Source organism: Anopheles coluzzii, chromosome 3 (genome assembly GCF_943734685.1).
Source record: "Anopheles coluzzii chromosome 3, AcolN3, whole genome shotgun sequence".
Lineage (NCBI taxonomy): Eukaryota > Metazoa > Arthropoda > Insecta > Diptera > Culicidae > Anopheles > Anopheles coluzzii.
In genome coordinates, this window is record NC_064671.1 from 7,135,105 (window position 1) to 7,149,104 (window position 14,000).

At 44.0% G+C, this 14,000-nt stretch overlaps 2 protein-coding genes across 6 annotated transcripts; both read left to right on the forward strand.

The window, feature by feature from the left end:
• Positions 1 to 4,442: 4,442 nt before the first annotated feature.
• On the forward strand, positions 4,443 to 12,056 carry LOC120957255 (uncharacterized). 5 transcript variants are annotated; one of them, XM_049609879.1, is made up of 10 exons: positions 4,443 to 4,866; positions 4,939 to 5,266; positions 5,336 to 6,455; positions 6,922 to 7,309; positions 7,400 to 7,707; positions 7,789 to 8,067; positions 10,539 to 10,699; positions 10,770 to 11,539; positions 11,604 to 11,686; positions 11,757 to 12,056. In XM_049609879.1, the coding sequence occupies exons 1-3, from the start codon at positions 4,730 to 4,732 to the stop codon at positions 5,756 to 5,758; spliced, it is 888 nt and encodes a 295-aa protein (XP_049465836.1). In that variant the 5' UTR covers positions 4,443 to 4,729; the 3' UTR covers positions 5,759 to 6,455; positions 6,922 to 7,309; positions 7,400 to 7,707; positions 7,789 to 8,067; positions 10,539 to 10,699; positions 10,770 to 11,539; positions 11,604 to 11,686; positions 11,757 to 12,056. The 5 variants fall into 5 exon arrangements, with proteins under 5 accessions (XP_049465836.1, XP_049465837.1, XP_049465833.1 ...); XM_049609876.1 differs by lacking the exons at positions 4,443 to 4,866; positions 4,939 to 5,266 and having other exon boundaries at positions 5,760 to 6,455; XM_049609878.1 differs by lacking the exons at positions 4,443 to 4,866; positions 4,939 to 5,266 and having other exon boundaries at positions 5,760 to 6,455; positions 10,623 to 10,699.
• Positions 12,057 to 12,520: 464 nt separating this feature from the next.
• LOC120958605 (protein YIPF6) lies at positions 12,521 to 13,992 on the forward strand. The gene is made up of 5 exons (XM_040381517.2): positions 12,521 to 12,679; positions 12,773 to 12,907; positions 12,984 to 13,228; positions 13,300 to 13,457; positions 13,524 to 13,992. Exons 1-5 carry the CDS (start codon positions 12,653 to 12,655, stop codon positions 13,640 to 13,642), a joined length of 684 nt encoding a protein of 227 aa, XP_040237451.2. The 5' UTR covers positions 12,521 to 12,652; the 3' UTR covers positions 13,643 to 13,992.
• The last annotated feature ends 8 nt before the right edge of the window (positions 13,993 to 14,000 follow it).

The following is a 14,000-nucleotide window of genomic DNA, read 5'->3' on the forward strand; positions in this document are numbered from 1 at the left end:
TCTCCCGCACCATCGTTTGCCACGAAAGTTTTCTTGCGCTCCGTGTTTTGATCCGGATATTCCTCGTGGCGGTTGGGCGGAGAAATTGGGGAGGAAAGCCCGTTTATCTTTTTTTCCAGACGAAGGTGATCGGGCGCTGGGTGTTTGCCCGTTACCTGTTGCCCTTTTGCACCCTTGCCAACTCATGATGTATGATGGCGTTCTAAGTCTTCGCTTCCATTACACACCTCAACGGCTTGATCGGCTAAGACGTACCCTTTCTCCTGACCACCTTTTACCTTATAGGTTGGGGAGGTCACAGAGCAAATAATTGTACTACACACACACCTTGGAAGCGGATAAACTATAGCTACAGTGTGCCAATTATTCTAAGCACACAATAACAGCCGAACGCTGTTGATTGTTGTTGGGTATCGTACCTTCGCAACACCTGAACGCCGCAGAGTAGTACTTGCGTCGCAAAAAAGCAAAATATTGACCGTAATCGTGTTTACGGAAATTACTCACATCAACCGGGACATTCCATGGAGGTGGAAGGGAAATGGCAAAGCGGGTAAGAAAGCGAAGGGCAACTCGTTTTCCACAACGAGTTTGTGTTTTCCCCCCGATCGAACCGCGGAAAATGAAACCTTCCCTGCTGGATGGTGCATAATTGCTCGGGGAAACTTTCATCTCCCCCCTACTTTGCTGATCGCTTTTTAAAGACTTCTGAGTGTTTATCATTCGCTCGATAAGATATACTACGCCGTTGGGTCGCGACAGAAGAAAAGAAGAAAATGGACCACGGCTTGGGGAAAAAAGCGATAGCTCATCCTTTTTGGAGGATAGAATCATAATTAGTACGTGCCCGTGATGATGCTCACGATAAATTCGAGGCAACCCAGGCACTATCTACCAGCGTGGAGCTACCACTGTGTCATCCGAACCATATTTATAACCGCCGTCGCTAATCGGATGCTCAAACACCAGCCAAGCCAACCGAGCCAGCCGATCGGAAAGCCATCAACTTTCTAATTAATCGGTTGCGTGCCACCATCGTTACGGGATGCAGATGAAAACCGAGAAGCAGATAGCAATTATTTGCACACATCAAGCAAAGGCAGCACAAAGCGTCTGAAGGTTGGATGGATGGGGGTGGTTCCGATTAGTGGCGCTCTTCCCGATAGGATTGGTCTGTCCTTGATCTTTCCACCAGTCGCCAAACGGTCGAATGATGGCCGCTTTTTCTTCTTCCAATTCACGCCCGATTTGTCCCGCTGTCCGGATGTGTTAAGCGTGAGGCGTTTGCACGTTAAGCCAGCGGAGAGGGTCACAGGGCTTTACCGTTTGCCATTAGTTGCTCGCGATGCACAATTTATGTAAATTTATCTCAGCTCAGCTTCCAGGTGTCGTCGGCCCCTTTTGCGCTCTACGCACGATAGCGATGTCGACGAGAAGGTTGGACATGGCAGGCGACAGGTACGTGGTCGTCGTTGTCGTCGCCGTTGTCGCCGATTATCTATTGAGGTTATCTTTGCCAACCACAACTGCGATTCATCTCCGCGAAACCGGTAACGGTTTGGTCGTCGGCTACCAACGATGAGCAGCCCGTTGAGCTTGATTAATCCAACCGTAACCGTGGGATCGCATATCCTCGCGGCATGGTGTGTGGTGTGTGCACAATGTTACCCGAAGACACGCACACCCGGCGGGTTAAAAATAACCCACTCCACCCACGGCGGTACTTCAGCCACGCTTAACATCAGCCGGCCGGTGAAGCATGATTTATGATTGCAATGAACCTCAACGCTGCCCGAGAAGACTGCTACATTCCCCTCCTGCTTTTCCGGGCGCCTTTTCCACACTTGATGACTTGTTTTCATTATTATTATCAGCTCATACACACAAACACACAGGAGGAGGGAAAAAAGCAACGAGTTAGTCCGCTTAATAGACATTGCTGGATTGTTCTCGCTAGGTGTTGCTAGGTTCGGGTTGCATTTGAAGGTCATGGAAATCACGGCAATTCAGCGTTCAATATTACCCCACTCTTATCGCACCGAATCGAAACGGAATGATCGATGGGGTTCGATGATGTGTGGCTCCGTTTCTATACAACAGGTGAGTAGCAGCAAGGTTCACAGAAAACGTGGAGAAAGAAATATGCTTTGACGGTGGAAAACATCCCAACCCGATCTCATAAATAGCTTTTTGCTGGATGATATGGTGGGAAGGAAACCATATTACTACTGCCCGAGACCCATTAATATCATTCCTGTGAACCAGTTTATTGTCATCCGCAACCGTACGCATTGTGTCATGCGGTTCCGATAAGGGAATTGATGATACATAAAACATCGTAGGAAGGGATGATAGGAAAGGGGAAATCTGTTTGTTTCTCTCCTTGCACCCTTTAATGGTCGTGGGAAAGCAGACCATTCATGGCGAAAACATTGGGACAGGTACGCAGAACGTCGCACACAATCGATTGATTGCATGACTTTCCCACTTCAAGACTTTCAAGAACTGGATTTTCCTGGAACGACCAGTGAGGCACAAAACGTTTCAAATGTTCATAGGAATCAATGACTTCGAATGGTCAATACAAATAACTATCATTTTATTGTACACGTTTGGAATGTGACACGATTCAGTTTAAGCATGAGTAGGAGGATAATTGGTAGAATGTAGAATTGTTAGAAATTTTACTTATTTATAGGAAATTGAGGAGTTTGAAGTGGAATGATGTCTTGAAAACTGTGTATATGTTACAAAAGTAAAGTTCATCATTGACGTATCAAAATTGATTCTACTCCACTGACTAAAGGCCTGCTCCCGTGATACAATAGTTAAGTGGAAGACCTAGCAATATGCCTGTCGTGAGTTCATATATCGAATGCGTCCGCACCCTATCATAGTACGTAGAATATGGAATCTGATTGTGTAAAGAACTCATTCTTCTTCTTCAGCTGAATCACCACTAACAGACTTAATGTACACGTAGAATTTCAAAATTTTATTTGACCTGGTCAGAGAGCAGCGTAAAGTGATTTTAAGGCACCATTTAACATCGAAGTGTAGTACACCGAAATAAACGACTTCCAAACCTCTTATAGTTCAGGAAGTAATGCCTAAACCTTTATTGATACTTACACTGATTTTAGAACCATTCAGATCCTGAAACTGATCGTACACCTATACCAGTCTCGGAACTGGTTCCAACCCATTCCGCTGCTAGAACTGGATCCAAACTTATACCAATTTTGGAACATATCCCAAACTCATATCGGTCCTGGAAATGATCCAACATCCATACCAAGCCAGGAACTGATCCCGCACTCTTATAGGACCCAAGAGAAATCCGAAAATAATGTCGGCCTTAGAGATAACTTCAAACCAATCTCCGGAAAGTAATATCGACCCCATATTGGTCCTGACTGTAATCCTCATTCTATACCGTTCCTGGAACCAAGCTAGATTCCATAACGGCTCTGGAACTGATTCCGTATCCATATCTTTGCCTGCAACTGATCCCAAACCTATACCGTTCCAGGAACTAATCCCCAAGAAATACCAGTCCAAGAATTGGTGGTCCTAAAGTGAATCCAGAACCCATCTTGGTCCTCAAATTACTCTCTTTTTTCTATTCCAATACAAAAAATTTTTTGAGTCTGGTTCGCATAGGGACTTAAAGCAGAAATTATCGCAAATCTGTCCCAGTATAGGGGCCAACACATTCCCGGCAACATTTTTTTTATATTTGGTGAAAACTTCAGTGAAGAAATTTATAGTCAGAAAGTAACAAAACTAATGCATCTTACTAGACATTGAATGTTCAATTGTGTATGTTTTTCCTGATCTCCTTTCAGAATAAGCTCAATTTTACAAACTGTACCGTACTCACACGTCGATAGCTCATCCCTTCTATGCCCTTCCGCCTATAATAATGATGAGCAATACAGCTGCACCTCCACCATCTAATCTATTTCTATATCACGCAAACCATACGATAATCGAACCTCCCATTACCCTCCCATTTCGATCATAAACTCTGCACGCAATATTTTCAAGGCCAGCCAGCCAGCCAGTCAGACTTAACATATGCATGACTCCTACGGAATGTTTTTTTTTCACTTAGCTCACGCAACTCAGTTCAACTAATTCCAGCAGCAGTTCATTGCTATTTTTAATCTGTTTACTCCGAACGCACCGAGCACATGGCAGAGAGACAGAGAGTACTAGAGTGCGTTTGTCCTATATTCGAACACGATGGAGCACGGCTGTGGCCGTTACTTCGAGTGATAATAGTCCGAAGGGTCGAATGTCCAGATAGGTGAAATTCGGCTTTTGGCAGTTGAACCTTATCGGTATGCTGTTGGCAGTACTGTTGACGTCATTAATCTCTTGTACCGCTCAGATGCTTCTTGGAGGCTGAGTATAATGAAGATCGACTGAGAACGAAGATCGACCGAGGAGGATGTACCGATCCGGGGCAAGTACAATCACTTCAAGGCAGTAGTCGCGTGCAGTCACAAGGTTCGGGGCCAGCTCTCGGTACAAGTGCCGGGAAGGTTTGGAAAGGGTGCCTCCCTCTGGCGTTACAATCTCGATCGCGCCTGCGATAGCCATCGACCGTAGACAACACATTCGCGCGGGTGAATGCCGAGCAGCGAAACCCCACGGCCACGAGCGCGCCATCGGTACCACCAACACTAGCACAGCGCCGCGCGCACGTTGACGTAGAAATAAAATGGCTCGAAGTACGCTGTTGGCACCGCTTGCCTGTCTAATATTCCTTAACTGTTTAAAGCCATTGATAAGCTGGCCGGCGAACGACAAAGACGCTCCCGCAATGTCGCACCCCGAGTTCGATCAGTATCTTGGCGAGTAAGTGTACCGGCTGGCTACGTTGCTGGCTCGTTGCTGGTTGTTCTCTCTCACACACCGTTCTCTTTGCAGCTATCTGCAGGCGGGCGATACGCTGGCCCTCCTGCTCGACTACGATGGAACGCTGGCCGAGCTGACGTCCCATCCGAACCTGACGCAGATGAGCGATGCGATGCGGGACAGTCTGCGCAACATCGCCAACAGTGGCAAGGCGTTTGTGGCCGTCATTTCGGGTCGTGACGTGGACGGGGTAAAGGAGAAGATCGGCCTGGAGAACGTGATCTACTCGGGGAACCATGGGCTGGAGGTGCTGTATCCGAACGGCACCCGCCACAACCAGGGCATTCCGCGCGATGTGGCCGACAACTTTGACAAGATGATCGATCAGCTCAATCGGGAGGTAAGAAAGAGCTGGTTCGTTTTGGTTCGGTGTTTTGAAAGGTGCTCTCATTCTCCGCGTTTGCCACAGGTTGTCCACCATGGATCGTGGGTCGAGAACAAGCGCGTTTCGATAACGTTCCACTTCCGGGAGGCGGAACAGCAGTATGTGCCGGAGATGGCGGCCCGTGCCAAGGAGATCATTGAATCGTACGGCTATCGAGCGAATGCGGCCCACGCCTCCGTGGAAGGCAAGCCACCGATCCAGTGGAACAAGGGACTGGCGGCGGAGTACATACTCGGCACCAGCTTCGACGCGAACTGGCGCCAGCGGAAGGTGCTGTTCGCCGGGGACGATACCACCGACGAGGACGTGATGCGGATGATCAAGGGCACGGGAAGGTCGTTCCGGGTGACGAAAGATAAGGACCTGGTGACGAGCGCGGACTATAAAATACCTTCGGTGGATGCGGTTTATCACCTGCTAAAGTGGATCGAATCGAGAGTCGTTTAGGGCCAGGCTTTCTTTCCTCCCTCCCCCCGGCGGCCTGTGGGTGTTAAGGTTTCGGCCTCAATAAACCAGGGCTGGGTGGGGGAAAGGGGACAGTGACAATCGTGCGGTGTGTTTGTAAACAAACTGCTTCTTATCAAAAGATGCTGCCCTTATCGTTCTTCCTTCTTCGCAAGCAAAAACAACGCAGCGATTGCCGTTCCACAGCTAACAACGATGTGACGAATGATCAACAGTTTAGCATTTCTAATGAGGATTGTTTTGAGCTGATTGGGATCAAACTTACTAAAGTGTTTTTGACCCAATTGACATTGGTACTAAAATTTTGTTCTAAATTTGCTCGATTGGTGCTCGAACCGTCCAAAAGTATGGATGTGTGTGTGATCACGCGTGTAGGAAGTGGCAAGTATGATTGTGTGCGTGTGATCTTCTTGTAGCGAACGACGATGGCATCATTTCCAGCTGTCATTTATTTGGCTTTGGTGTTTGACGAAAGAACAAAATAAATTTTGTGCTCTATTGTTTTGTGAAAATTTGTTGGATTTTTTCAGTAAAATGGCTACACAACCAATGAAGAGGAGCAGAAAAGTTATTTCTCGACGGAACAAAAAGCTTGCAGCTATGTCGACGGAGTATGATCGGCAGAATATGTTGGGTGATGATGATGCGGGAACAAGCGGAGTGGTGCACCGTAATATCGGTGAGTTTAACTACATTAATTATTAATATATTACGTATTCGTTTGGGTATGTTGTTTGTTATGAGCAGTGAGTGAGTGAGTGAGTGAAATTTCCAAGTGCTTCTTTGTTCTAGTTATCTAAAATGACAAATAATATTTCCGATTCCTAATGTTATTATAATGGTAGCAAAATGACGACCGAAGTGTACCGGCCGGTACCGAATGTACCAATGTATTTTGTTGCCACGATGCCTTGGATTTTATCGTATCAATGTGTGTGATGTGTTCTTAAATAACAACGATAAAGTGTTTATATTTTCTTTGCTGTAGTATGGTCCAGGACTATGAAAATACTATGATAACATTTGGTCAATCGAACTCATTCGGATTGTTCTATTCGAAAAAAAAAACGAAACATTTCACCAGCAGCAACAACGATGAACACAATGAAAATAATTTGCCATTTATACTTTATTTTATCTTGCAGGTTTAACATCCCAGTACGATGATCCAGAATACGATGCAGAAGTGCTTATGGGAACATCGTCTCACAACAGCGATACCGATTACATCAGTGATCGTTCTTCTGAAAGCGAAACCGACGCCGTGGCTGAAGGGTCCACAACTGCTCACAACTGCAACAACCATAGCGATATTGGTGAATGTTTGCGAACTTGGGCAGTTGTACGTAATCAGCCACGCTCGTCGGTAAATGAGATTTTAGCTATTTTGGGAATATGGACAGATTTACTTCTTCCGAAGGATTCTCGCACGCTATTGAAAACGCCAAAAACCATCGGGGAAGAGATACAATCGATAGCGGGCGGCGAATTTTGGTACAAAGGGATAGAAAATAATCTCGTCAATTATTTTAAGTAAGTTTTGAAAATAATTTAGCCTAAACAGTGTCTGGTAAATGTGTGTATTTTAATTGTATTTGGATTTTTTCATTCTCATTCATTTAGGTCAACTGTTCCATCAATCGACGAATTGTCGATACAGGTATCCACCGACGGACTCCCTCTTCATAGAGGTGGACCTACACAGCTCTGGCCCATCCTTATGAAGATTGTAGAACTGCCCTCAGCCCCAATTATGATGATCGCAGTGTTTTGTGGACCAGCAAAACCAACCAGTCTGGAAGTATTTTTAAGACAGTTTGTAGAGGAGGCAAATGACATTCATCGAAGGGGATTGCGGATCGGAGATAAAATGATAAGATTCTCGATCCAAGCTATTATTGCAGATTCTCCTGCGCGGGCTTTCCTTAAAGGTAGGTAAACATACAACTATTGCTTATATGTACACAATTATCTGGAGCTTGTGTAACGCTAATTATGTTTGTGTTTTGCAGCAACAACCTACTTCAATGGATATCACGGTTGTATGAGGTGTACCTGTGTTGGGGAATACTATAAACCTGGAAAAAAAATTATTTTCGACTCCGTTGGCGCTCCTCTACGAACGCACCATGGATTTAAATCTAGGGATTGTCCGGGTCATCACCAGGAATGGCGTTCACCCCTGGAAGACCTTGATAATTTTGATATGGTGGATAAATTACCGACTAGTTGTGGGTTGCACTTATGCGATGAGGGTGCGACTCGCCGACACTTGTGCGGTCTTATAGGTGGTAAGTATGAAAATATTCCTACCTGGTCCAAGGGTCAAAAGCAAGTGATATCTGAATTTCTTATCAGCGTACAACTTCCCTCTGAGATTCATCGCAAACTCAGAGGGCTGAATGTAATTCGATATTGGAAGGGTACGGAATTCAGATCTTACTTGCTATATGTAAGTCCCGTGTTAATGGAAGATGTTTTGCCTGAAAAAGCCTATTGCCATTTTCTGCTGTATTTCTGCGGAGTAACAATATTTTCCTCCTCATTCCATCGACGTCATTGGGAACGTGCCGCTGAATTCCTTAACAGTTTTGTCAAGGATTACGGAAAGATTTATGGCCGTGGCGAGCTGACAAGCAATGTCCATAATATTCAGCATATAGCACGAGACTGTTTTAATTACGGACCGTTGCATAAGCATTCTACTTATGACTACGAGAATTATTTGCAAATTTTAAAACGCTCGTCCCGTTCAGGCTTTAGATGTAGCGTCCAAGTTGCAGCACGTTATGAAGAACGTTCCGCAACCGAAGTAGCTGCTGCAAGCAAAAAACGCAAATTTCCCCATTTAACTAGAAATGGTAAAGGTATCTTTTTAGAGTCAAACTTTCTTTTAAGCCCTTTGCCAAGAGACCAATGGCTTCTAACAAAGGGTAATGGTATTATTCAATTTTTAGGAGTTGAAAAGAGTAATGGATGTTTTATAGTATCTGGAAAACAATTTGAATGCAGCTCCAGCTTATTTTCATTTGCTTTGCGTGCGGATGATCCAGAATCGGTATTTTCATCTTTAGACATTCTTATTCATAAAGTTGATGCAAATGTTCAGACGTGTGACGTAAACATTTCTCTGTTAGATATTAGATGTAAACTTGTAGCTGTCTATCCTCCATCAAAACCTGGCACAGTTGTTTTTTCCCCTCTTTTGCATACCCTCCAGTTGGATTAAAATTCATTAACACGTATTCACTAACATTATACTTTAAGAATCATTCTGTAGCTAACCACTTATTTGCTCGTAGTTGTAGTTTGTTTGTAGTTTTGTTGGTATTTTTAGTTATGATGATAAAAAATAGAATGTGTATGCAAAAGCGTTTGAAACCATTTGTGTTCATAAAACGTGTTATTTTTAGTGCAATGCTGTTTAAGTATTGCCTAGGAAATTCTTCATGAACTATTTTCAAACGCTTTTGCATGGGAAAGCGGTGGGTCTTATCATCGTAATTATTTAATATCATATTATTCCTGATGCATGGTAGATGTTGTTTGTAGCAATTAAAATTCTTACTTGTAAAAAAACTACATGGTAATGCTTGTTTCATTAATTTAATTAATTTACTGCATGTCTAATGTTTTGAAATTTTATTTTTGCGATTTTTCTCTTCAATAAACTTCACATAGTTTATACGTCTGTATTGGGTGGAATGTTATCTTAGACTTATTTATGATTTCAAAACCATTTTGTAGTTCCGTTGCTTGATATGATTAAAACGTTTTATTTTTGAGTGAATCAAACCAACTAGAAATAAAAATAGTCCTAATTTTCACATTTAATTTATTACATAAGCTTGTTTATAGATAAATTTGATTATGTTATATCTGATTTGATCAGTTTGTTAAAAAAAATTATCTTAAATATTTCGTCAAAGTAGAGTCTACATATTGCTAGTGAGTGTAAAAGATAAGGAAGGGTTTAGATTTAAATAAATAATAATAATAACTTATTTATTAATTCTATTATTGCGTGTATGATAAATTTTACTAGAGCTCTTGATTTTTCCTTTGCAGTTTTGCAAGCTGCTTTGAGCGTTATCTAACTTTTTTTTAAGAAAACGTTCTACGTCGTCAATATTAACAGCAAAAATATCGTCCTCTCCTATTCTCTTAAATAATTTAATTACATTAACATTTTGATTCATTGGAATCTTTGGTCCATTTTTGCCCCCGCCACGCCAGCTGCACTGCACAACTAATTCTTTAGCAAATAATAATATAAAACTATTGTGCATTCGACCTTTGGCATCATTTGTTTTGGTTTGAATTCTTTGTGTTAACTGGTAACAAATATTTTGAAAATATGTGTCTTCAGCCAACTGATCATTAAAAGATTTCAGTTCTGCAGCGGTTGTAAGGCGAGGTATTTGAATTGGTATATTTTCCTGATCCATTGCTTCGGTGAATTTTCTTCGATGGTCTGTGCGATACTCCATTTCGGCCCAAACACCTGCTATAGACGTGTTAATGTTGGACAATTTTTTAAGGGTTGTTCTCTTAAACTCTGCATCACTTATCTCCATTGCTGAAGATCCATGCCGTGTCGAAATTTCAATTTCGCCGAATGGTGTTTGTTGCAGAGCTTCAGAAGCAACAGATGGTATTGGAGGGCTATACGTATATCTTGGTTTCCCGGTTGAAGACTGGGCCAGGTGTTGTTGTACTGCTGAGATAATCACTGGTTGTTTTTTGGCATTTTCATTTTCAGGATCTGCAGCAAGGCTTGCGACATGGATACTGGACGAAGTTGAGTTTTGCGGTCCTGATGATTTGGTTTTCTTTGATGTTCCAGGAAGCAATAAGGATGATGCCGAAATGATGCTGGATGAGGATGTTGGTGGTCGGACGAGCTTCACTGGAGTGTTCACGGTGAGGACTGGCCGACACATTTGTTCGGTTTTAATAATCATTGGCTTATTGGTTGCTTTGATATTTTTAGGAAGTATTGATGATGATGCCGAGAGGATGCGAGATGATGATGCTGATGTTGACAACTGTACCAGTTTTGCTGGGGCATTTACGTTGAGGACTGGTCGGCAAATTCGTTCAGATTTAATAATCACTGGTCTATTTGCCTGTTTTGCACTTTCAGGAGCTGATGACGGTGATGCCGAAAGGACGCGGGGCGAGGATGCTGATGATTGCACGAGCTTCGCTGGGGCATTCACGTGAAGGACTGGTCGGCAAATTCGTTCAGATTTAATAATCACAGGAGCTGATGACGGTGATGCCGAAAGAACGCGGGGCGAGGATGCTGATGATAGCACGAGCTTCGCTGGGGCATTTACGTTGAGGACTGGTCGGCAAATTCGTTCAGATTTAATAATCACTGGTCTATTTGCCTGTTTTGCACTTTCAGGAGCTGATGACGGTGATGCCGAAAGGACGCGGGGCGAGGATGCTGATGATTGCACGAGCTTCGCTGGGGCATTCACGTGAAGGACTGGTCGGCAAATTCGTTCAGATTTAATAATCACAGGAGCTGATGACGGTGATGCCGAAAGAACGCGGGGCGAGGATGCTGATGATAGCACGAGCTTCGCTGGGGCATTCACGTTAAGGACTGGTCGGCAAATTCGTTCAGATTTAATAATCACTGGTCTCTTTGCCTGTTTCGCAGTGCAAGGAGCTGATGACGGTGATGCCGAAAGGACGCGGGGCGAGGATGCGATGGCTGACGATTGAACCAGGTTCACAGGGGCATTCACGGTGAGGAGTGGTCGGCCCATTTGTCCCGATTTTATAACCACTGGCTTGTTGTTTTGATTCACAGTGCCAGGAGCCGATAATGGAGATGCCGAAAGGACGCAGGATGATTTTTTTGACCATTGCACGAGCTTCACAGGGGCATTCACGGTAAGTACTGGCCGGCACATTTGTTCGGTTTTGATAATCACCGGGTTATTGGTTTGTTGTACATTTTCAGGAAGGAATAATGGTGATGTAGATATGGATGTCTTTAATGGTACGAGGGTCGCTGGTACTACCGATGCCTGCGCTTTTACGCTGAGATCTGGAAATGATGCCATCGGTGCCGTTATCGTTTTATACACGTTGTTTGAAGCCATTTCGCTAAACGTATCCTAAATGAACATTTTGTTTATTTAGTGAACCATTTGATTTCAATTTATCCTAATTAATAGGTACCTTTTTATGTTTTGCAGAAAATCCGACAGAAATAATAAAACAAATTTTAGATTTCAGCTTATGAAGCATCACCGAACAATTTGGTTTTGTTTTGTTTTTTCATTTGACGTTTCGATGATGACAATTGGAAATGACAGGAGAGAGCAAAGCACAGTGGTCGGTTTTCATGAAATTGTACTAAAATTTCCCTTAAACTGGTTCAGTTTAAGGTAAGTTTAAGGCTCCAGTTTAAGGGAATTTGCTCGAATTCCCGATTATTCGTGCTCGAAAATGTCAATTGGGGAGGCACCAGGTGTAGAAGCAAACATGTTTTTAGAATTTGGTTGTGAAAACAGGCACAGAACACAATTTTCACCTTAAGTTACACGAAACTAACGAAAACTTGCATCAAAAAGAGCAGTTGATGAGAAATAAAGTAAAAAAACTGATAAATAAACAATAAAATAATTTGAAAATAAACCTTTTTTGACCATTCTTCCACTGTGCAGCTCGAATCGAGCTCCCACTGTCAGTGGCTCTGTTCGAGCAGTCGTCATCGCCGAACTGTCACAATAAACAGCTGTCAAATGCGGAACGAAAAGAAAACACAACACACTCGGGCACGGTTTGCGGTAGTTTTTAGCTATTTTCATGTAAATTCTTCATTTAAGTACAGCTCTCGCACACAAAAAAGCCATGTCGTCGCCGGAAACAACGTTAGAGGTGAGTGCCACTTCCAGGAAAAGTTACTTTTCCCCCCAATTGTAACTCATATTCCCTGTGTATATTTTACTGCCACGTTCGTTGGTTCTCCAGCTGTACGACGATGGAGCGGAATCGCCTTCCGAGCTGATGAGCGGAGAAATGACCGTTACGAGTGCGCCGCGCAACACGACCGATCCCAGCTCGCCCGACTTCAACACACTGGACGAACCGATCCGGGACACAATCGTACGGGTGTACTGGTCGCCGAATGAATTGCAACCATTCAACTCACACCGGATTGTTTATTGTTCTTCCCCCACAGATGCGTGACGTAAAGGCGGTCGGTGTCAAATTCTACCACGTCCTCATACCGCGGGAAAAGAACACCCTGCTGAGGGACTGGGACCTATGGGGGCCGCTGGTGCTGTGCACGTTTATGGCCACCATCCTTCACGGCTCGTCCGATGAGATGCACGACGGCGGGCCCGAGTTCGCGCAGGTTTTTGTGATCGTCTGGATCGGTGCCATGATTGTGACGCTTAATTCCAAGCTGCTCGGTGGGAAAATGTACGTAAAAAGTACGCCTTACGTGTTGTAGTGTGAGTTTTGGGAGTAAAACTTCTCGTTTTCAATTTTAGCTCCTTTTTCCAATCAATCTGCGTACTTGGCTACTGCCTAACGCCGTGCGCTCTAGCACTAATAGTGTGTCGAATCATTCTATTCAGCACGCAGACGGCCTTTCTATTCTTCCTCCGGTTCGTCGTGTCATCGGTGGGGTTCGGTTGGGCAACTTATGGTAAGCTTTAAGAACTTCCACTTTTGACACCACACTCTAACACATCTCCCGACCTTCTCCGTGTAGCTTCGATAATATTCCTCGGCGACAGTCAACCACCGAACCGGAAAGCTCTTGCCATGTATCCAATATTCCTGTTTTACTTTATCATATCGTGGCTGGTCGTTTCGCACAGCAATGTGTAATGGGTTAGGCTGCAATTAAGTTTGTCCACTGTGATCAATTTGTCACGGCTGTTACAACCGAGTCGGACCTGACTGAAACGTCGGGACGGGTGCACGGACACGCACGGGGTAGCACGCCCCAATTCATAAGAGTGTACACATGACGACCACATCACGGCCACAGTGTACGGCACAGGACACAGGCGGGTTGTTCCTACATCGGCGGGGGTAAAACAGCACGATCCCACTTAGACTAATCGCTACTGTACTAAACGCCTAGGTATATCAGCTTTTGTATTATACAACTTTCCAACAGATTAGTGTAATAAAGTGATGAATTCCCGCATCCGCGGCATTCATATACAATCTAATCTATGCT

Bases quoted from the DNA above. Each gene is read 5' to 3' on its own strand.
- LOC120957255 (XM_049609876.1), top strand. From the start codon at position 6,311: ATGGCTACACAACCAATGAAGAGGAGCAGAAAAGTTATTTCTCGACGG. The intron at 6,456-6,921 runs GTGAGTTTAACT...TTTATCTTGCAG, and splicing joins AGTGGTGCACCGTAATATCG to GTTTAACATCCCAGTACGAT. The intron at 7,708-7,788 runs GTAGGTAAACAT...TGTGTTTTGCAG, and splicing joins TGCGCGGGCTTTCCTTAAAG to CAACAACCTACTTCAATGGA.
- LOC120958605 (XM_040381517.2), top strand. From the start codon at position 12,653: ATGTCGTCGCCGGAAACAACGTTAGAG. The intron at 12,908-12,983 runs GTACGGGTGTAC...CTTCCCCCACAG, and splicing joins AACCGATCCGGGACACAATC to ATGCGTGACGTAAAGGCGGT. The intron at 13,458-13,523 runs GTAAGCTTTAAG...TTCTCCGTGTAG, and splicing joins GTTCGGTTGGGCAACTTATG to CTTCGATAATATTCCTCGGC.